At 40.2% G+C, this 23,048-nt stretch overlaps 1 protein-coding gene across 1 annotated transcript in view; it reads right to left on the reverse strand.

The window, feature by feature from the left end:
- KNTC1 (kinetochore associated 1) overlaps positions 1–23,048 on the reverse strand; it is a 100,120-nt gene that overhangs the window by 20,495 nt on the left and 56,577 nt on the right. The window contains exons 35-51 of the mRNA XM_010368364.2: positions 22,402–22,574; positions 21,861–21,958; positions 20,510–20,648; positions 19,541–19,597; positions 18,407–18,570; positions 17,467–17,571; positions 15,318–15,446; positions 14,295–14,411; positions 12,665–12,774; positions 9,095–9,302; positions 5,410–5,499; positions 4,290–4,461; positions 4,143–4,201; positions 3,789–4,005; positions 2,087–2,160; positions 1,641–1,851; positions 1,301–1,410 (exon numbers count right to left, since the gene is read on the reverse strand). Coding sequence (XP_010366666.1) covers positions 1,301–1,410; positions 1,641–1,851; positions 2,087–2,160; positions 3,789–4,005; positions 4,143–4,201; positions 4,290–4,461; positions 5,410–5,499; positions 9,095–9,302; positions 12,665–12,774; positions 14,295–14,411; positions 15,318–15,446; positions 17,467–17,571; positions 18,407–18,570; positions 19,541–19,597; positions 20,510–20,648; positions 21,861–21,958; positions 22,402–22,574 — 2,233 coding nt within the window. The remainder of the gene's footprint in view (positions 1–1,300; positions 1,411–1,640; positions 1,852–2,086; positions 2,161–3,788; positions 4,006–4,142; positions 4,202–4,289; positions 4,462–5,409; positions 5,500–9,094; positions 9,303–12,664; positions 12,775–14,294; positions 14,412–15,317; positions 15,447–17,466; positions 17,572–18,406; positions 18,571–19,540; positions 19,598–20,509; positions 20,649–21,860; positions 21,959–22,401; positions 22,575–23,048) is intronic.

Below are 23,048 nucleotides of genomic sequence, written 5' to 3' on the forward strand. Positions count from 1 at the left end.
GGTGAAACCCCATCTCTACTAAAAATACAAAAATTAGCTGGGCATAGTGGCGCACGCCTGTAATCCCAGCTACTCGGGAAGCTGAGGAGGGAGAATCTCTTGAACCTCAGCAGAGGCTGCCGTGAGCTGAGATCACGCCACTGCACTCCAGACTGGGTGACAGACTAAAACTCTGTATCCAAAAAAAAGAAAAATTAACAATCTCTTTAAAACTTATCAGATAACAGACGGTAATAAAATGAACAAAAGGGCCAGGCGCGGTGGCTCAAGCCTGTAATTCCAGCACTTTGGGAGGCCGAGACGGGCGGATCATGAGGTCAGGAGTTCGAGACCATCCTGGCTAACATGGTGAAACCCCGTCTCTACTAAAAAATACAAAAAGCTAACCGGACGAGGTAGCTGGCGCCTGTAGTCCCAGCTACTCGGGAGGCTGAGGCAGGAGAATGGCGTAAACCCGGGAGGCAGAGCTTGCAGTGAGCTGAGATCCGGCCACTGCACTGCAGCCCGGGCGACAAAGCGAGACTCCGTCTCAAAATAAAATAAAATAAAATAAAATGAACAAAAGTTCCAGACAGGCACAGTGGTTTATGCCTGTAATCCCAGCACTTTGGGAAATCGAGGTGGGAAGATCACTTGAGACCTGGAGTTGGAGATCAGCCTGGCCAACACAGTGAGAGACCCTGTCTCTACAAAACGAACAAACAAACAAGCAAAACATTAGCCACACATGGTGATGCACATGTGTAGTCCCGGCTACTCACGAGGCTGAGGTGGGGAGGACTGCTTGAACCTAGGAGTTCAAGTCCGCAGTAAGCCATGATTGCGCCATTGCACTTGCCAGGGTGACAGAGCGAGCCTCTGTCTTTAAAAAACAAACAAAAGAGGCCAGGTGTGGTTGCTCACGCCTGTAATCCCAGCACGCTGGGAGGCTGAGGCAGGAGGATCACAAGGTCAGGAGTTTGAGGCTAGCCTGACCAATATGGTGAAACCCCGTCTCTACCAAAAATACAAAAATCAGCCGGGCATGGTAGCGGGCACCTGTAATCCCAGCTACTCAGGAGGCTGACACAGGAGAATCGCTTGCACCCAGGAGGCGGAGGTTGTAGTGAGCAGAGATTGTGCCATTGCACTCCAGGCAGGGCAACAGAGCAAGATTCCGTCTCAAAAACAAAACAAAACAAAGTTCCTTCTTTGAAGAGTCTGTGCTCCTAATTAGAAGGCCGTATCATGCGGGATAAATATTTAGCCTTTGAGAAGAAGTCATCGGTGCATACTCAACTCTTGGGCAGCAAGTACTTACTTCACCAGGTTTTGTTGAAGGGCATAGCCATTTTTCCAACAACATGTCCCAGACTTTTTCCAAATTAATTTCATTGACTTCAGCTATTTCTTTAGCTGCTGCATGAATATCTAAGATATTCAAAATAAATAATTAAAAGAACAACTCAAGTTTTAAATACTTATATTGAATACTTATATGTGTATGTGTATATATGCACATGCATACACATAAGTATGTTTAAGCATATACATATGTAAGCACATATATGTACTATATATGTACATGTACATATATACATAAAACTGGGAATCAAAATAATAGCTTTTCTTGGACAACAAAAAAATAGTTCTGTCCTCACCAGGATAATCTGTGCCAGATGAATTCTGAATTCTTTGATTGATGCTAGGATGTTCGTAGAGACTGACAATGAGATGTGCTGGCTTTCCGATCACTCTTAAATATTCCTCAGTGTTCAGCTTGTGGGCTATGAGCACAGCTTCTGTGCCTGATCGCCGGTACTGGATATGAAGCTTCTTCAACAAAGCCTCGGCTTTTTCACGTTTTTCATCCTTTTAAACAATTCCAAGCAAAAAGAAAATCTTACTTTATAAGTCTCAGTTGAAGCCAAGCATCCGTCTTTATCAATCACAATCCCTCCCTTCCTCAGTTATGTTCCGAAGCATCTACACAAAGCCTTGGTCTTCCTTCTCCATTTAGGCACCAGGGCAGCATGAGAAGGTAAAATAAGCTAGTACAATTTAATTAGGAAGAAGAGAAGCCACCAGTCTGATAGTTCAGACACACCTGCGATGGGATATTCTGCAGCCATCTCTCAGCTAAATAAAGGCAGAATTTCAAAGCAGACATCTTGAAGGAACCTAAAAAAATAAATAAATAAAGATTTACAGGCAAATCTTAATCTTTTCAAGAAAATGTATTTTGGTCAAATTAGCAACTTTTAAAAAATTACAAAAATGCATACTCATGGCTGGGCGCAGTGGCTCACATTTGTAATCCCAGCACTTTGGGAGGCCAAGTCAAGTGGATTGCCTGAGGTCAGGAGTTGGAGACCAGCCAGGCCAACATGGAGAAACCCTGTCTCTACTAAAAATACAAAAATTAGCTGGGCATGGTGGCACACGTCTGTAGTCCCAGCTACTCGGGAGGCTGAGGCAGGAGAAGCACTTGAACACAGGAGGCAGAGGTTGCAGTGAGCTGAGATCACGCCACTGCACTCCAGCCTGGGCGACAGAGCAAGACTCCATCAAAAAAAACAAAAAAAAACAAAAAAAACAGGCTGGCGCGGTGGCTCACGCCTGTAATCCCAGCACTTTGGGAGGCCGAGACGGACGGATCACAAGGTCAGGAGATCGAGACCATCCTGGCTAACACGGTGAAACCCCGTCTCTACTAAAATACAAAAAAAATTAGCCGGGTGAGGTGGCGGGCGCCTGTAGTCCCAGCTACTCGAGAGGCTGAGGCAGGAGAATGGCGTGAACCCGGGAGACGGAGATTGCAGTGAGCTGAGATCGCACAACTGTACTCCAGCCTGGGCGACAGAGCAAGACTCCGTCTCAAAAAAAAAAAAAAAAAAAAAAAAAAAGCTCAGAGTCTTCCATTCCTATTCTCTAGATTCTTATATGCCTTCCAGGAGTTTTCTGTGTGTGTCAGTCTGTGTTCACACATGCATGCATGTGCATCTTAACCCTAGTGGGTAATACCATACATATTCTAGTATAATTTGCTATTCTCACTTCATATCTTGGATATCTTTCCAAATCAGCCCCATAATATTTCGTTCTATGAACACATCCTATTTTCTAACCAGTTCGTGACTTGAGCATTCTTTTAAAAGTCATTTTCAACTTTTGTTACAACCAAAAATCTAGCAGTAAGTGCCTGTGCTTGTGCACCTGTCTGGTTATGTGAGACTATCTAAAGATTCCTCACTGAAAGTGTGATTGGGCCAGGTGTGCTGGCTCACACCTGTAATCCCAGCACTTTGGGAGGCCGAGGTGGGTAGATCACGAGGTCAAGAGATTGAGATCATCCTGGCCAACATGGCGAAACCCCGTCTCTATTAAAAATACAAAAATCAGCTGGGCATGGTGGCGCGCACCTGTAGTCCCAGCTACTTGGGAGACTGAGGCAGGAGAATCGCTTGAACCCGGGAGGTGGAGGCTGCAATGAGCCGAGATCATGCCACCACACTCCAGCCTGGTGACAGAGCAAGACTCCGTCTCAAAAAAAAAAAAAGAAAAAGAAAGTGTGACTGGATATTAGGAAGTACCCATCACTGCTTATTCCTAGCAAAGGTCACACCCCAAAGAAGGCACAAGGACAAGTTGGAAAGTGCCTGCCTCCTTGCCCATGAGCGTTTACAGCATTCACCACAGAGAAGAGAGCAGGCATATACATTTCAAAACTACCATCCTGCTTCTTCTTGAAGATGCAAAAGGAGTATTTTTTTTTCTTTTTACTACAATTTTAAAAGAAGACCTCTTACCTTCTGGGATATCCTGGGCAAGGCTGATGGCAATAGCTACAGCCCACTCTGGGTTGACTATAGAGAGTAAGTAGGATTCAATGGTCTGCGTGATCTTAGTTATTTCCTTGTTAATCAATGTTGAGGATTTAGCTTGTGTTAACTTCAGGAGCTTTGGCTTCAGTTTTTTTTCAAAAACATGTTTTGCTGTAGACACGTAGAGAGTGTCCAGAGAGAACTTCAAAAAAAAAGGAAGGTTATGGCTGAAGCACATATTCACATATAAGGTTTTACATGAAAGCAGCAGAAAAATCTACACAGGGTCAGAATTAATTACAGGATACAGAAATGTCTTACAATATTTTAACCCATTACCTTCATTAATTTAGAAATTAAGAGCAATGTTGGGAAAGATTCTTCACTGAGTTCTGTAGCTAGAAAGGAAACAAGGAGAGTATGATTTGCTTAAGAAAAAAAATTTGGCTATCCAGTAAAATTCATAAAAAGTTAATGAACACATACAGAGAATTTTCCAGAAGTTCTGTGCTGTGCCAAAGAATATCAGGTGAAAAGGCAGTCTAGTTTGGGCAGCTGATGGCAAAGTTATGACATGTTCCAACATATACTGATATTCCAGATCCACAGGAGGAGAAATTCTTCTGTATGACTTCAAATGTTTCAGAACACTCAACGCCTATATTAAAATAAAACACTTTTGTCCAGTAAGAGTAACCCAATCATAAACTGTCATAAAATCATCTAACACTATACCATCAAAAGTTTCCATTCCTGAGACCATCTTGTTTTCAGAAAGAGGATCAACACCTTTTCTAGTATTCCCTTTAACGTTATTCATCTAAACTATAATGTATGACGATCATTAAAGGAATCCTATGAGCAGAAACCACTGGTGCCCTGTTGCTGGTAGGATGTTTTGTAAATGAGAGCTTGACAGTTGGTTATCTGCTCTTCAAATAATTTGAGATATAATTCAAAATATATGATTTCATTTTAAATATAGAGGCTACAGATCTAAATTAATTCTCTACACTCTTATTTTTCTTATGTTTATATTTTCCATTAGGGAACTTTGTATAATCTTTTGAATTGATATATTTTCTTATATAATAAGTCTTATTAAAATATTAAAATATTTCTGAAATATTAATTTCTAAAATCAAATTAAAAAGTATAAAAGCCACTATGACCAAAATTCAGAAACGATGAAGAAGTTAATGAAAGTAATGAGACACAATTGAGTAGGTCTTGGACCTACTCATTAATACACAAATCTGACCTAACTCTCAGCCCCATGGCCTTTTTCACGTCCTACATGGCAAATGTTGCCTTAACTCTTCACAATTAGTTCTGTAGTGACTTCATGCTCTTCAACAGCAGGAGAGGTTATTTAAATCACCTCGAAACAGCAAAAACAGGATGAAGATAAGTGATAAAATAGGAATGTCATGAAAATCTTTTCCCTTTTTTAAAGATTTGTAAAGATTTTTAAAAACCTAAAATAAACCACAGAGTTTAAAGGGAATTCAGTGGATAATCTGGAAAGGCCCTGGATAATGATATGATTTATGATCCAAATAAAAGCAGAAAGATTATTTTTACATCTTTGATATATTTGTTATACCTGATTAATATTAATATTGGTTATCTTTTCATCAGCTCGTTCTATAACTTTCAGGACAACTTCAATCATTTCATAGTCATAAGGATCCAACTGTATAAAAACAAAAATACATCAAAACTTGATAAGACTTTGCCATGTTGAAGTTTTATTCAATTATAATCATCAGCACGGATTACAAATATAAAAACATCATTGCACTACAATGTTAAATTAATTACTCCCTTAAAAATGAGCTACAACCAGCCAGATGCGGTGGCTCACGCCTGTAATCCTAGCACTTTGGGAGGCCGAGGCCGGCAAATCATGAGGTCAGGAGATTGAGACCATTCCGGCTAACACAGTGAAACCCCGTCTCTACTAAAAAATACAAAAAAAAATTAGCCAGGCATGGTGGCGGGCGCCTGTTGTCCCAGCTACTCAGGAGGCTGAGGCAGGAGAATGGCGTGAACCCAGGAGCGTGAACCCGGGAGGCGCAGCTTGCAGTTAATCGAGTCATGCCACTGCACTCCAGCCTGGGCAACAGAATGAGACTCTGTCTCAAAAAATAATAATAATAATAATAAAAATAAAAAAATAAAGAGCTACAATTTTCTCACTTCTAAAATTACCTGTGAGGATAAACATACATGCTAAAAAAGGTCTCAAAGGCTGTTTTTAAAAGCTGCACAAGGTAGTATTAATAAAGAAGGATGCTCTTGCCTGTAATTCCAGCACTTTGGGAGGCCAAGGCGGGTGGTCAAGAGTTCAAGACCAGCCTGGCCAATGAGGTGAAACCCCATCTCTACCTAAAATACAAAAATTAGCTGGGTGTGGTGGCATGCACCTGTAGTCCCAGCTACCTGGGAGGCTGAGGCAGGAGAATCCCCTGAACCTGAGAAGTGGAGGTTACAGTGAGCTGAGATCATGCCACTGGCTCTCCAGCCTGAACAAAAGAACCAGACTCTGTCTCAAAAATAAGAAGGAAGTTCTTAAGATACTAAAAACATAGAAAGGGTAGGGATATGGTCAAAATTTTATAAGATTTTGAAATTAAAGTTCCATTTCTTCCATTTACGATGGGATAAATTAGAACAAAAAGAAACTGATGCTTTTCTTAGAAATGACATGAGTAAAACTGTGGGCCTCCAAGCAAGTTTCTCAAAGGATTCTGTTTTAGCTCTAACTATATACTATAGTGCAAGAATTAATTGTGTGGCATACATATATACTAACACAAAAAGAAAGGATGTCAGGCTGGGTACAGTGGCTCATGCCTGAAATCCCAACACTTTGGGAGGCTAAGGCACACAGATCACCTGAGGTCAGGCATTTGAGACCAGCCTGGCCAACATGGTGAAATCCTGTCTCTACTAAAAATACAAAAAGTAGCCGGCGTGGTGGTGCATGCCTGTAGTACCAACTACTCAGGAGGCAGAGGCAGGAGAATCGCTTGAACCCAGGAGGCAGAGGTTGCAGTGAGCCAAGATCGTGCCATTGCACTCCATGCCTGGACAATGGAGTGAGATTTCATCTCACACAAAACAAAACAAAACAAAAAAACAACAACAAAAAAAACCAGTCTTCTCTTTGTTCTTTGTTTCTTTCTACCTACACACAATTACTTTTTTTCTTTTTATTTTTGAGACAGTCTTGCTCTGTCACCCAGGCTGGAGTGCAGTGGTATAATCACAACTCACTGCAGCCTTGACTTCCTGGGCTCAAGTAATCCTCCCCACTTCAGCTTCCCAAATAGCTGGGATTACAGACACATACCATTAGACCCACCTAATTTAAAAAAATTTTTTGTAGTGACAAGTTCTTACTATGTTCCTCAAGCTGGCCTATTTTTAAAATGCCAACAAAAGTCATGTGAAAAAAAACACTGAACAAAGTGGGAAGATGAAATATTGTACCTAGAATATTTGAGCAATCTATGTAATTTTGGGCTGAATTACAAGCAAAATATAAAACTGAGATATTTATTTCAGGCTTAAAATCTTATTTCCAAGCTGGGCACAGTGGCTCATGCCTGTAATTCCAGCACTTTGGGAGGCCGAGGCAGGTGGATCACCTGAGGTCAGGAGTTCATGACAAGCCTGACCAACATGGTGAAACCCTATCGCTCCTAAATACAAAAAATTAGCTGGATGTGGTGGCACATGCCTGTAATCCCAGCTACTTGGGAAGCTGAGGCAGGAGAACCCGGGAGGCAGAGTTTGCAGGGAGCCGAGACTGCACCATTAGACTCCAGCCTGGACAACAAGAGCAAAACTCCATCTCAAAAAAAAAAAAAATTTATTTCCCTGCCATTCACCTTCATTGCTTCATTAAACTACCCCCTGACCAAACATTCCAATTCTTAGATCAGAAGATCTCCTAAACAAATACTCAGCTATATACTATACCAGGTATAGTCCCTGTAGTTCCAGCTACTCAGGAAGCTGAAGCAAGAGGATCACCTGAGCCCAGGAGTTAGAGGCCAACCTGGGCAAAATAGCGAGACCCCCCTTCTCTTAAAAAAATTAAAAAATCAGACAAAAGTATAAAAACATGTATGAAGATATTAATTATAACCATTTATAATAATAAAATCTACCCAGCCAGGACAACATAGTGAGATTCATCTTCACAAAAAATTTTTTAAAAATTAAAAAATTTTAAAAACATTTTTAAAAAAATTACTGCCATAAAATTATGGCGGCATGCACCTATAGTCCCAGCTACCTGGGAGGCTGAGGTAGAAGGACCACTTGAGCCCAGGAGGTCAAGGCTGCCATGAGCCATGTTCACAACACTGCACTCCAGCCTGGGTGACAGTGAGACTCTATCTCAAAACAAAAACAAAAACAAAAACAAAAAAAATTTTAAATGTCTATCCACAAAAGGCTGGTTAAATACGGCATGTTTTATCCATATAATGGAATAATAGTTATACATCTGTCAAAAATGATGTTTCACTAGGCCTGGTGGCTCACCTCTGTATTCCTAGTACTTCAGGAGGCCAAGGTGGGAGGATTGCTTGAGGCCAGTAGTTTGAAAACAGCCTGGACAACATGGTGAAATCCCGTACTAAAAATATAAAAATGAAACAGGCATGATAGTGCACACCTGTAATCCTAGCTACTCGGGAGGCTGAGGCTGGAGTATCACTTGAGTCTAGGACATAGAAGCTGTAGTGAGTCACATTCATACCACTGCACTCCAGCCTGGGCAACAGAGCAAGACCTTGTCTCAAAAAAAAAAAAAGAAAAAAGACATTTCCGGCAGGATGGTGAAAAAGAAATTGTTTCTTTTGAGATAGATGTGTATGTATTGACATATAATGACAATATGTTAAGCGAAAAAAGAGGGTCACAGAATAGTATATTTACTGTAAGATAGTTACTACACCACATTATTAACATTTTTATCTCTAGGGATTGGGGTTATAGGAAAATTGCCTGTTTTGATTTATACATTTTCTTTCTAGTTCATACAAATTCAAAGAATGCATAAGGTTTTCAAAAATCTGGGGAAGAAAAGCTACTTCTATTTTGAAAAATGGGAAAATTATATTTAACTGTGTTAAAAATATAGAAATCAAGAGAATATTTCAAATTAAGTTGATAAAAATATACTTATACATCCAATTTGTTACTAACGTATCTAATTATTGAGGGTGGGAGGGATAACTGAGATGACCCAACTCATTTCACTGTGTGTCTACCTTATGTAGTATCCCACTAAGACTGATGACCAAATCTTTTGTGCTCGTCAGTAAAGGAACCATCTCAAGGGCTTTGGCCAGGAGTTTGGGATGCCGCTGCTTTGCAGAGTCCATGCTTGCATCTCCCTGGCCTTGGCTGGCATTCGTGTTGTGGAGCAGTGTTTCAATGAAGAGCTGAAGAGCTGCATCGCAGTCCAACTGAAACGTGCTAAAAGAAGCATTCAATACATACCAATCTCCCTAACTGCAGGGATTTCCATGCAACGTATCTGACAAAACACCTGGGTACATGCTTCCATTGTCGAAATTTAACCTTGTCATTGTCCAGTCTCAAAATCAGATAAACTACCTGTCATCAAAGCTAATTATTGCCTTTTAAAAATCAGATATTAGGCTGCGCGCGGTGACTCACATCTGTAATCCCAGCACTTTGGGAGGCCGAGGTGAGCAGATCATGAGGTCAGGAGTTTGAGACCAGCCTAGCCAACATAGTGAAACCCCATCTCTACTAAAAATACAAAAATTAGCCAGGCATGGTGATGCACACCTGTAGTCCTAGCTACTTGGGAGGCTGAGGCAGGAGAATCGCTTGAACCTGGAAGGCAGAGGTTGTGGTGAGCCAAGGTCATACCACTGCACTCCAGCTTGGGCAAAAGAGCGAAACTCCATCTCAAAAAAATAAATAAATAAAAAATAAATCTGATATTATTCCTGGTGGGTGTGTAAACTGTTATAATTTTGGAGTTATCTGTAATAAAATTGAAAATATTTATGCTCTTTAGGATAACAATGCAACATTTACAAATTTCACCTAAGTAGAAAAAGATACATGTTAGTAAGGATGTCCTCTGCAACAACTCTTTGTAATAATTAAAAGCTGAAAACAGTTTATACCTATAAGTGCCTACACATCAAAACAGCAGAAAAAATTCACAAACAACCTAACAATACATCTTAAAGAATTAGAAAAGGAAGAGCCAAACAAACACAAAATTAGTAAAAGAAGCAATAAAGATCAGAGCAGAAATAAATGAAATTGAAACAAAAACAATACCAAGGATCAACAAAACAAAAAGTTGGATTTTTTGTTTTTTTGAGACAGGGTCTCATTCTGTTCTCCAGGCTAAAGTGCAGTAGCATGATGAAAGCTCACTGCAGTCTCAACCTCCTGGGCTCAAGCAGTCCTCCCACCTCAACCTCTCAAGTAGCTGGAACTACAAGCATGCGCCACAATACTCAACGAATTTTTTTAGTTTTGTAGAGATGGGGCTCTCACTCTGTCACTAAGGCTGGTCTCCATCTCCTGGCCTCAAGTGATCCTCCTGCCTTGGCCCCTCAAAGTGTTGCAATTCGAGGCGTTAGCCACCATCCCCAGCCAAAAAGCTGTTTTTTTAAAAAAAGATAAAAAAAAAAAAAAAAAGCAGGCCGGCACGGTGGTTCATGCCTGTAATCCCAGCACTTTGGGAGGCCAAGGCAGACAGATCATTTGAGGTCAGGAGTTGGGAGCCCAGCCTGAGCAATATGGTGAAACCCCATCTCTACTAAAAATACAAAAATTAGGCCAGGCATGGTGGCTCATGCCTGTAATCCTAGCACTTTGGGAGGTCCAGACGGGTGGATTGCCTGAACTCAGGAGTTCGAGACTAGCCTGGACAACACGGTGAAACCCCATCTCTACTAAAATACAAAAAATTAACCTGGCATGGTGGCATGTGCCTGTAATCCCAGCTACTCAAGAGGCTGAGGCAGGAGAATCTCTTGAACCCAGGAGGTGGAGGTTGCAGTGAGACGAGATTGCGCCACTGCACTCCAGCCTGGGTGACAGAGCAAGACTCCATCTCAAAAAAAAAAAAAAAAAAGAATCTGGTTACTATAGACAAAATAACAATTGAAATGCCTTTTTAGACCCTATTAATAAGACAGTGATAGTTTAATTTGCTATACAGAGTAACCAAAATAGCAATAAAAGGCTTAAGTACCACCATTTTCAAGTCACTCTCTGATATTCTAAAGGTTATCTAAATTTATTCAGGTAGACTGCCTGAGGCAGAAGTGTCACTATCATATGAATACAAATCATCAATGCCACATAAGTAGAATAATTATGAAATGAACTTGACATTATAGCTATTTAAATTTCAAAAAAATATCCTGCACCATAAAACATCACAAAAGAATCTAGCAGAAGTCCAAATTAATAAAAAAAGATAAGAGTGTGCGTATCCTATTCTGGATTTATAGCAGTCTAAACTGAAGAATGACATAGTTTTGTTACTTCAAACTACTCTTTAAGTCAGTGCTCCTTCAAGCTATGGGCAGTCTATAGTCCTTGACTTGCAGGTACAGGATGGTGATAGCCACGGTCTTTCCCCACTGTCCAGAGACAAAGAACTAGATGCCTGCCTGGTGCAGGAAATGTACCAAGCAGTTTCATTCTCAATAACTCAGATTCCATTCATCTGTTACAAATCAGATGGGGGTTATAGCACCCATAAGATTTTAGAAGCAGTCATTAATAATTTGACCTTGAGCAGGTCATGTACTATGGGTTTGTTTTCTCATATATCGACTGGCAACATATGCAATAAGAACTGTAAAAATTGAATGAGGTGACATACATATCTGAAAGCATTCTGAAACCAGAAAACGAGTCCTTGTATTTACTAGATAGAAACATAAATTATACGTTTCTATCTAGTAAATACATATCATTTATCCCTACTCATCAAAGTAAGCTGAATCTATAAATAACACATTTTATCTTAGTTCTAAAAATTCTTGTTCAGGCGCAGTGGCTCACCCCTACAATCCCAGTACTTTGGGAGGCTGAGGCGGGTGGATCACTTGAGGTCAGGAGTTCGACAACAGCCTGGCCAACATGGTGAAACCCTGTCTCTACTAAAAATATAAAAATTAGCCAGGCGTAGTGGTGCATGCGTGTAATCCCAGCTACTTGGGAGGCTAAGGCCAGAGAATCGCTTAAAGGTGGAGGTTGCAGTGAGATGAGATTACGCCACTGCATTCCAGCCTGGGTGACAGAGCAAGACTCTGTATCAAATAAATAAGTTAATTAAATAAAAATAAAAATTTTTATAAATATTTTAATAGGAAATTAGAAATTCTCCCTAAATCAAACTTTTCATTAATTTTTAAGATTACTTTGCTCCCTAGCTAATCTGATGTAGAAGTTTATTACTCAGAAGAATATTCTCCAACTTTTCTGATCATAGGAATCACCTGAGCTCCTATTAGAGACCAGCAATTCCGAGGCCTCGGTCCAGACCCACTGAGTCAGAACTGCAGAGAGGCCCAGAAACCTGCATGTGAAAGTTAGTGCCCTAGGCGATGCTTATCAGGAGACAAGTTTGGGAAACACTAAATGGTGAATTTAAATGGTGATATCATAAGAGACTCTAATCTGACTTCATATTTACTCAGTTTGGTAATGAGCAAAAGAAAATATCAGAGGTCCAGGGACCTTGTAAACTAATCATCGTTATTACTGTGTTCTTGCAATAAGGATTACCATTTTGTTAACAGCAGAAATACCATTAATGTTTAAAGAATTACCCGCAATATTCCAGAACGAGGCTTGTGTCCATATCTATATTCTCCACAAGAGCTTTAATGAGGTCTTTCTTGGTGAGAAAATGTTGCCTGAAAACTGGTTGAAAAGAAATCTAGAAATAAAAAGAACAAAACAAACCAAAAAAACCCTCTACACTGAAATGTATCAGAGTAAGGGCAACATAATGACTTGCCTTCTTAGTATCCTTTTTTAAAAAGAAACATTTCTCTATAGCTCCTCCAACTTCACACTACCCAACCCAGCCATCATTCTGAGATTTGAGGTGTACTTGGGTCCGAAACTCCTTAGTCATCCTAACCATTGCCTCTTCATCTGAAAAGTTTGATTGTTAATGTCAACAGAACACCAGTTCCATTACTGCAGAAGAATTAAGCTTCAAAACATATAGCATTTCTGTACTGGTTACCTTCCTGATAAGTCAACTGTTTGCAAGTAAAATGTCTTATATTTTTGGTAAAGAAAACAGGGTTTTGGCTAATGCCTATAATCCCAGCACTGGAGGCTGAGGCAGGTGGATCACTTGAGGTCAGGAGTTCGAGACCAGCCTGGCCAACATGGAAAATCTGTCTCTACAAAAAATACAAAACAATTAGCTGGGTATGGTGGTGCACGCCTGTAGTCCCAGCTACTCAGGAGGCTAAGTTGGGAGGATCACTTGGGCCCTAGAAGTCGAGGCTGCAGTGAGCCATGATAATGCCACTATACTCCAGCCTGGGTGACAGAGTGAGATTCTGTCTCAAAAAAAAAAAAAAAGAAAGAGAAAAGAAAAAGAAAACTGGGTTTTGCTTGTCCTTTTTTTTTTTTTTTTTTTTTGAGACAGAGTCTCACTCTGTTGCCCAGGCTGGCGTGCAGTGGCACGACCTGTCTGTCCTTTCACAGTGTCAAAAAGAAAGGCCAAGGCCGGGCGCAGTGGCTCACGCCTGTAATCCTAGTACTTTGGGAGGCCGAGGTGGGCAGATCACGAGGTCAAGAGATGGAGACCATCCTGGCCAACATGGTGAAACCCTGTCTCTACTAAAATACAAAAAATTAGACGGGTGTGGTGGTGCGTGCCCGTAGTCCCAGCTACTCGGGAGGCTAAGGCAGGGGAATTGCTTGAACCCGGGAGGCGGATGTTGCAGTGAGCTGAGATTGCGCCACTGCACTCCAGTCTGGCAAAAGAGCAAGACTCCGTCTCAAAAATAAAAATAAAAAAATAAAAAAGAAAGGCCATTTACTTTCCCCCTTCTAGGAGTTCTTAAAGCATGGTATAGCTGTATATACATTTTAATATTATCTTTAAATAACAGCAGCAGAAAAAAAAGTATGAGGCTAAAGACTAGGCCCGAAATAGCATAAATGTCAATTGATACTAGATATATACCCATAAATGAGAAAGTTAAGCAGCTGAAAATGTCAGGTCCCTTTTAATTTTCTTAAAAATACAGAAAAAAGGAAATGAGGCAAAAAGTTCCTTATTTCTTTGAAAGCACCTATGTGTGTACTTAACAAAATGTATGAGGCAGTACACATACACTGTCTTCCCCAAGTAAAGGACAACAAGATCTTTGTTTTAAATTTTCCAGCTGGGTAATTATCAGAATTGAGGACAGCAGTACAAAGAATACTCACACCAAGTTTACCAAGACGAATGCCCCACTGGGCATCAGTACTGAGTTCATGGAACTTAAGCCCCATTTCTATGTCCTGATAGAGACTTGCCAGCTCAGAGCCCACCAGAGATATTGCCTAAAAAATTAAAATAGAATTAAAGTTCAATCATAAGTAGAATATATTCTTATAACACCTTTTAGATGAAACCCATCAATAAAAATCATAACTTTCTTTGTGATAACCATGTAGAATGTTACATTACATATTATTTTGTACACAGTCGTTACTTCTTATGTAATATTTAGGTAATTCAGCTTTTCGTATAATGGTATACATTTAGCCTGGTTTTCCTTTATAATAAAAGGCCATGGCCGGGCGCGATGGCTCAAGCCTGTAATCCCAGCACTTTGGGAGGCCGAGACGGGCGGATCACGAGGTCAGGAGATCGAGATCATCCTGGCGAACACGGTGAAACCCCGTCTCTACTAAAAAATACAAAAAACTAGCCGGGTGAGGTGGCGGGCGCCTGTAGTCCCAGCCACTCGGGAGGCTGAGGCAGGAGAATGGCGTGAACCTGGGAGGCGGAGCTTGCAGTGAGCTGAGACTCCGTCTCAAAAAAATAAATAAATAAATAAATAAATAAATAAAAGGCCAAATTTTAGTTATCTTGCAAGAAAATCCCCATAAAAGGCAAATTTTAACACAATATCTAAGAGAAGTTTTCTATCTATTAAACTTATCCTAAAAAAACAAACTGATTCATGGGTCTAGGGTTTCAACTAAACCAAAATAAGATTTGAGGTTCTAAGGGTGTACAGATTTTAAGAAATTAAAAAACTGTAATTTTGGGTTGAACAATGCTTATAACTTGCATATACAGGCAACAGTATGTCACCAGTCAAGCAGAAGTTGGTAGAAATCACAAGTTAGCTCAACACTTATTCTACTAAATCTTTAAGACCAGGTGGCAAAGCCAACTTCATTTCTCCCCTCAAATCCTGAATACTTCAAGAATTGAAGATGTGCTTCGTTAGGGCATACCAAGATTTTGTCGTAATTCTGCCATGCTTTATCTATGAGCTTCCAGAGATTTTCAAACACATCTTTTTGAGGTAAGAGAGTGCAGTAACCCAACGCCAGGTCAAGATCTACCAAGCGACAATTAAATACCTATGGGAAGAAAGCAGCAAAAGAAGCAAATTCTTCACAATCAAAACAGAATTAACTTTGTTTACAAAGGGCAGAAATACAAATAGAGAGGAAGAATTTTAATTTATAATTAAAAAAACTTTTTAAAGAAAAAAAAACAGAATTAAGTGTCTCGAGGTTTATTTATCACTAAATTGAATTATATACACTATGGAAGAACAAGTGTTTCATGAAAAGTTATAGTAAAATAGTTCTAATGTGTTTGCTTCTGTTTAACATCCTTTATCACTATCCAAAGAGTAAGGAAAGCAACTACAAGTTCTATAGGGCACTGAAATATTTAGGGGTAAAGAGCCATAAGGTATGTAACTTATTCCTAAATAGAAAAAATACATACAAAATATCAAATGATTTTATACATAAAAAGAAAAATAGAGAAAGAGAGAGCATGCCAGAAAATGATAAAGCAATAAAGGGTATACCAGAGATTTTTGTACTATTCTTGTTTTTTTTTTTTTTTTTTTTTTTTTGAGACAGAGTCTTGCTCTGTCACCCAGGCTGGAGTGCAGTGGCCGGATCTCAGCTCACTGCAAGCTCCGCCTCCCGGGTTCACGCCATTCTCCTGCCTCAGCCTCCCGAGTAGCTGGGACTACAGGCGCCCGCCACCACGCCCGGCTAATTTTTTGTATTTTTAGTAGAGATGGGGTTTCACCGTGTTAGCCAGGATGGTCTCGATCTCCTGACCTCGTGATCCACCCACCTCGGCCTCCCAAAGTGCTGGGATTACAGGCGTGAGCCACCGCGCCCGGCCTGTACTATTCTTAAAATTTTCCTGAAACTTTGAAATTATCTCCAAATAAAAAATTTTGGGCCAGGTGCGGTGGCTCGTGCCTGTAATCCCGGCACTTTGGGAGGCTGAGGCAGGTGGATCACAAGGTCAGGAGATCAAGACCATCTTGGCCAACACGGTGAAACCCCGTCTCTACTAAAAATACAAAAAATTAGCCAGGCATGGTGGCAGGCGCCTGTACTAGGGAGGGCTGAGGCAGGAGATCGGCATGAACCCGGGAAGCGGAGCTTGCAGTGAGCCAAGATCGTGCCACTGCATTCCAGCCTGGACAAGAGTGTGAGACTCTGTTTCAAAAAAAAAAAAAAAAAATTTGGGGACCTGGGCACAATATCATGCCTGTATTTCCAGCATTTCAGGAGACCAAGGTGGAAGGATTGCTTGAGGCCAAGAGTCCAAGACCAGTCTGGGCAACACAGTGAGACCTGTCTCTACAAAAAATTTTCAAAAATTAGCCAGGCATGGGGGTGCACCAGCAGCCCCAGATACTCAGGAGGCTGAGCAGCAGGAGGGCTGCTTGAGCCCATGAGTTCAAGGCTGCAGTAAGCTATGATGGTGCCTCTGCACTGCAACCTAGACAGAGTGAGACCCTGTCTCCAAAAAAAACCAAAATTTTTTTAAAGAAGTAATCTGACAAATGAAAATTAAATGCCTGATGCAACTATATTTTCATCAAAAGTCCATTCGAATCTTTTAAAAAAATAAAGGGTAATGGAAAATTAGGATTTCTGGAATAGAAGTAAGTAAAAGGATCATTGGAATGCTTTAATCTGTAAAATAAATAACTACAGAGTGGGGCACAGTTGCTCATGCCTGTAATCTCAGTAACTCGGGAGCCTGAGGCAGGAGGATCGCTTGGGCCCAGAAGTTCAAGGCTGCAGCAAGCTATGATCATACTACTGCACTCCAGCCTGGGTGACAGAGAAAAACCTCATTTCTAAAAAATAAATAAATATAAATATAAGTAATTAAAATCAGGAGGTGACAGTGGACAAGACGGACTACTATTTCATAAAAGCTCTATAGCATGTCAATTACCTAATAAAAATACAACTGATTAGCTATAATATAGTTTCTTGAAGTTTTTGAATAGTAAAACACTACTGTACTGAATCATAAACTATTGAGTCATATGCAGTTAACCAAGGTAAAAGGCAAAGAAACCCAAAATTTTTACCAAGAACAAATACTTACTTTGTGCAGTAGTGTTGTAGCATTTTCCCTGATAAATATAACAGCTTTTTCTTTCAATTCCATAACAACATGCCTTGATTTAACTAATGCAGTCTCTCCAAATAACTTTCAGAAAAGAATAAAAAAACATTTAGGTCTAGTTCTAGGTATCATTCTGAAAATTTTTTCAAATATTAAGAAACTTTGAAAATTCATCATTATATCCAAAAAGTATCAGAATTTAACCTACAGTGATAGAAAGTTGTGTCTGGGGGTAGGGGATTGACTGGGAGGGAGCAAAGAGGAAGCATTAAAAATGTCCTAAGTCTTCACCGTGGTGTTGGTGACAAGGTGAATACATTGGTTGATACACTTAAAACATGCATTTTAATTTTGAAAACTATACCTCAATACAGTTCATTAAAAAAGAAGCAGCATGTAATACGTATCAACAGAGTAGTAGAAATGAAGACAACTCCCTCTGAGGCCCAGCTTCATAAGCAAGTTATCAACAGTTAGTCTTCTAGAATCTCTTCAATGATGCTCAGTGATACTCTCAGAAGTAATTACAGTAATTTGGCCATTTAGGTGATAACAAAATTAACAGCAGATATTTTGAGCAAATGTGGTATAGTGGAAACTGCACTGAACTTAGAGTGTGAAGACTTACTACTACAATATAAAACCTTGGGTAACTTATTCCACCTCCCTGAATCTCAGTTTACACATTTGTAAACTGGAAACTCCAGGGCTGTTGTAAAGAATGAGTATGAAAATGTGTGCAGGCACCTTATTTCCACACCAGAATCTTAAGAGATGTTCAACAAATGTTCTTAAATCTGACAAATTATCAATTTCCTTGCTACAAAGACAGAAGGAAAACGTGGACTCCAAATTCCTTTGTTAGTGCTTTTACATCTATATTCATCCCAAGTCAAAGTATTTGTTCTTGAAGCTCTACCTTTTCACTCAAACTGGCATTCATGAAGTTTGACACAGAGTGCTGAAGACAGGTACCAAATGAACCAACCACAAATCTTAGGGCCAGCTCCCACTGGCTAGATTCCTGAAGATTCTGAAGCAGGGCAGAGATGGAATTTATAACAGGTAAAACAAGGCCATCTCCTGCAGAGTGATAAAGGATTTTAATATTTAGATTTTTTAAACAAAGGAAGACCCTATTATTGAAAACTGTTTTCAGGGCAGCCTACTTCTTCAATACAGGTAACAGTCACAAAGTTTGTTCTCAAAGTTAGTTAACATGAGGCTTGACTTAAACCAGAAAATAACTAAGTTCACTAGTTAATGAGATACTTTGATTGTAACTTGCCTATTTTAATTGAGATGTTTAAATTTTTAGCTGAAGAAAAATCATTTGTCCATTTGAAAGATAAAAATTTATAAACAAATTCATAGAACACTATGAGCCAAATCACATAATCTACTGAACTTTTAGACAAATAACAATGTAAAAAAAAATAAACAAACAATTACATTAAGGATATTAAATCACATTCATATTTAGAATTTCAAGAAATTTCTAGAACTACGATTTTTTGTTTTTTTAGAGATAGGGTCTTCTGCTGCCCAGGCTGGAGTACAGTAGTGCCATCATAGCTCACTGCTGCCTTGACCTCCTGGGCTCAAGAGATCCTCCCACTTCAGCCTCTCAAGTAACCAGGACCACAGGAGCACACCACCATATATTTCTATTAAGAAATCTTGAGGCCGGACATGGTGGCTCCCGCCCGTAATCCCAGCACTTTGGGAGGCTAAGGTGGATCACCTGAGGTCAGGAATTCACCTGAGGTCAGGCAGGGTGGATCACCTGAGGTCAGGAATTCAAGACCAGGCTGGCCAACATGGTGAAACCCTGTCTCTACTAAAAATACAAAATAATTAGCACACGACTGTAATCCCAGCAACTTGAGAGGCTGAGGCAGGACAACTGTTGAACCCGGGAGGTAAAGGGGTTGCAGCACTGAGCCGCAATCATCGTGCCATTGCACTCCTGGGCAACAGAACAAGACTCTGTCTCAAAAAAAAAAAAGGAAGAAATCTTAATAGAATGCTATATATTTCTGATGCCAAATACCTTCATTAAGGGAGCAGTATGGCAAACTAGTAGACTCCAAGGGATATCTCTTGCTTTCTACAAAAGATAATAAAACGTTAAATAATACTAAATAGATGGCCACACCAAAAGCCCAGACTTCATCACTATGCAATATATCCATGTAACAAAATAACACTTGGACCCCTTAAATTTATACAACTAATAAATACATAAATAACACTAAAGAAAATAACCCTCACACAGCACATACACTCAGATGTGTAAATATTTCACTATTATAAAAAAAGTTCTAAAGCAAACTGCTGCTTTAAAAATAAATAAATATACACAGGAAAATGCACAGGTAAGTGTACAACCTGATAAACCTCCACAGCCTGAAGGAGCGGCATCCAGATCAAGAAACAGAGTATCGGCTGGGCACAGTGGCTCACGCCTGTAATCACAGCACTTTTGAAGGCTGAGGTGGGCAGATCACTCGAGGTCAGGATTTGAGACCAGCCTGGCCAACATGGTGAAACCCTATCTCTACTAAAAATACAAAATTGGCCGGGTGTGGTGACATAAGCCTATAATTCCAGCTACTTGGGAGGCTGAGGCACGAGAATTGCTTAAACCAAGGAGGCAGAGGTTGCAGTGAGCCAACATCATGCCACTGCACTCCAGCCTGAGCAGGACTCCGTCTCCAAAAAAAAACCAATACGAAAAAACAAAACAAGAAACAAAACACGGCCAGCTCTCCAGTCCCTTCCTTCCTCTTTCCCACCCCCAAGGGTAACCACTGCCCTGACTTCAAACAGCACCAGCTTAGTCCTAGCCTGTGTTTGTACTTTACATAAATGAAACCACACAGTATTTATTCTTTTGTATCTGCTTCTTTAGCTCCACATTATGCCTATAATTACTGTGTGCAGTTCTAGCTCCAAACCTCTAGTTTAAATTTACATAAGGCAGAAATATACAGAAAATAATGACACAAATAAGATTTACCAGTTAGAGGCACAAGAGATGAAATCAGTTCATAAATCACCGGAAGCACCATCTGTGACTCAAGAACAATTCCATCTTCACTGAAGAAGTCACTGTAAGACCACTCTTCATATGGATCTCTATGTGTCCCAAAAGAAGCCTAGGTGCCAAATTATACAAAAAAGAGAGGAGTCAATACGCTGCACAACACAGGTAACCATCTTCAGCAAGCAGAATCAGATCTATTAGAGCCAAACAATTTATTTTATTTTATTTTATTTTACTTTTATTTATTTATTTTTTTGAGTCAGAGTCTTACTCTGTGGCCCAGGCTGGAGTGCAAAGGTGTGATCTCAGCTCACTGCAACATCTGCCTCCCAGGTTCAAACAATTCTTGTGCTTCAGCCTCCCGAGAAGCTGGAATTACAGGCTTGCACCACCATGCCTGGCTAGTTTTTGTATTTTCAGTAGGGACAGGGTTTCACCATGTTGGCTAGGCTGGTCTTGAACTCCTGACCTCAAGTGATCCACCCACCTTGGCCTCACAAAGTGTTGTGATTACAGGCATAAGCCACCACACCTGTCCTTTATTTTAATTTTTAAACTTGTAAGAGATGAGGTCTCACTGTGTTGCCCAGGTTGGTCTTGAACTCCTGAGCACAAATAATCCCTCCAACTTGGCCTCCCAAAGTACTGGGATTATAAGGCGTCAGCCATCACATCTGGCCTACAGCCAAACAGCATGGGTGGCCAAATACTACCATGCATATTGTGTTTCTTCTGGTCTATGGCTTATAGAAATTTAATTTAAGTTAAACTCTAACAGACGGACAATGTCGAGGGAGGCCTTGCTGGAGGCCCAATGTTTTGAAAGATAGTGCAAATTAAAGTCAATTAAGTGACTAGAACAGAGAAGTGGCCTCACGCCCTTATGTTGTTTTCCAGTCTAGGGTAAGAAAATATAAGAGATGGATTCAGTATTTTCATAAACTTTGCAAATGATTAAAAAACAGGCCAGGTGCAGTGTGGCTCATGCCTGTAATCCCAGCACTTTGAGAAGCTGAGGTGGCGGAATCACTTGAGCTCAGGAATTGAAGACCAGCCTAGGCAAGATGGTAAGACCCTGTTTCTACAAAAAAAAAACCTTTTTCTAAATTAGTCAGATGTGGTGGCACACACTTGTAGTCCCAGCTACTCAGGAGGCTGAGGTGGGAGGACTGCTTAAGCCCAGTTCAAGGCTTCAGTAAGCCTTGATCATGCCACTGCACTCCAGCCTGGGTGACAGAGCAAAACCTTGTCTCAAAAAAAAAAAAAAAAACGGTGCATCATGGGTTGCCCGGGATTTAAGGAAAAAAACTCAAAAGTAACTTACTTTCATGATGATTCCACAGTCATCCATTTGGCACTGTCTAGAAAGCTCTACAGCCATTAAACTATGTTTACACAGTTCTAAAGCATCTAGTAAAAAATCTGAAACAAAATGGAGAAAAATCATTAAACTCATATTTCATGTCTTTAGGATAATGAAAACAACCTTTTTATAATTACCATTTAAAATTCTAAGGAAAGCCGCAATGCAGATAGAAAGGTTCCATATAGCTTTGACTACCCTAAAAAGTTAAACCTTTTTCTCAAAGTTGGCTTGAAAATAAGATCAGATATGGGAGGCAAGGAATTTCATAATCCTACGAAAGTGAGTAATGTCAACACTCAGAAATGACATTGTTAATATTTTGAAATACGTCCAAACAATAATCCTCAAAGAGAATCAATTATAAGCATCCCTTTGTAAAACACAGATACTATCTCTAGTCTGATAACCATGATGCCCAATTGTAAAGAGACAGCATTTGGGAGACAAGTATGACATGAACCAGAGAATAGAAAACTACGTATTTTATAAATCTTGTCACCTGGACTGCAAATGGTGGCAGCCTGGCATGCTAGATCATGTATCACGGTAGGAAGACTCAGTCCCACAGGCACTGTCATTGGGACATTATCAGCCAACATCTGACAAAGCTTCTGACACGTCAGAAACAGCAATTTCCCAGTATCAGCATTGCAGTGATACTTAAACAAGTCTCTATGGAAGAAAGAAAGTATTGGTAGTTACAACTTACACTGAAAGTAAACGCATGTGCCTTTCTTGGATTAATACATCACCACCACCATCAACACATTAAATGTCTTCTAAATGTTCTCATGGTATATAGTGTAGTTTTTCTTTTCTTTCCTTTGTTTTTTTGAGACAGGGTCTAGCCCTACCGCCTAGGCAGGAGGGCAGTGGCACAATCATGGCTCACTGCAGCCTCAGCCTCCAGGGTCAAGCAATCTTCCCACTTCAGCCTCCCAAGTAGCTGAGACTACAGGTGTGTGCCACCACACTTGGCTAATTTTTAAATTTTTTTTTTTGTATAGATGAGTTCTCACTATGTTGCCCAGGCTGGTCTCAAAACTCCTGGGCTGAAGTAATCCTCCTGCCTTGGCCTCCCAAATTGCTGGGATTACAAGTGTGAATCACTGCGCCCAGCCTGTTTTTCTTTTTCTGAGTCTCACT

This window comes from Rhinopithecus roxellana, chromosome 10 (genome assembly GCF_007565055.1).
Source record: "Rhinopithecus roxellana isolate Shanxi Qingling chromosome 10, ASM756505v1, whole genome shotgun sequence".
NCBI lineage: Eukaryota > Metazoa > Chordata > Mammalia > Primates > Cercopithecidae > Rhinopithecus > Rhinopithecus roxellana.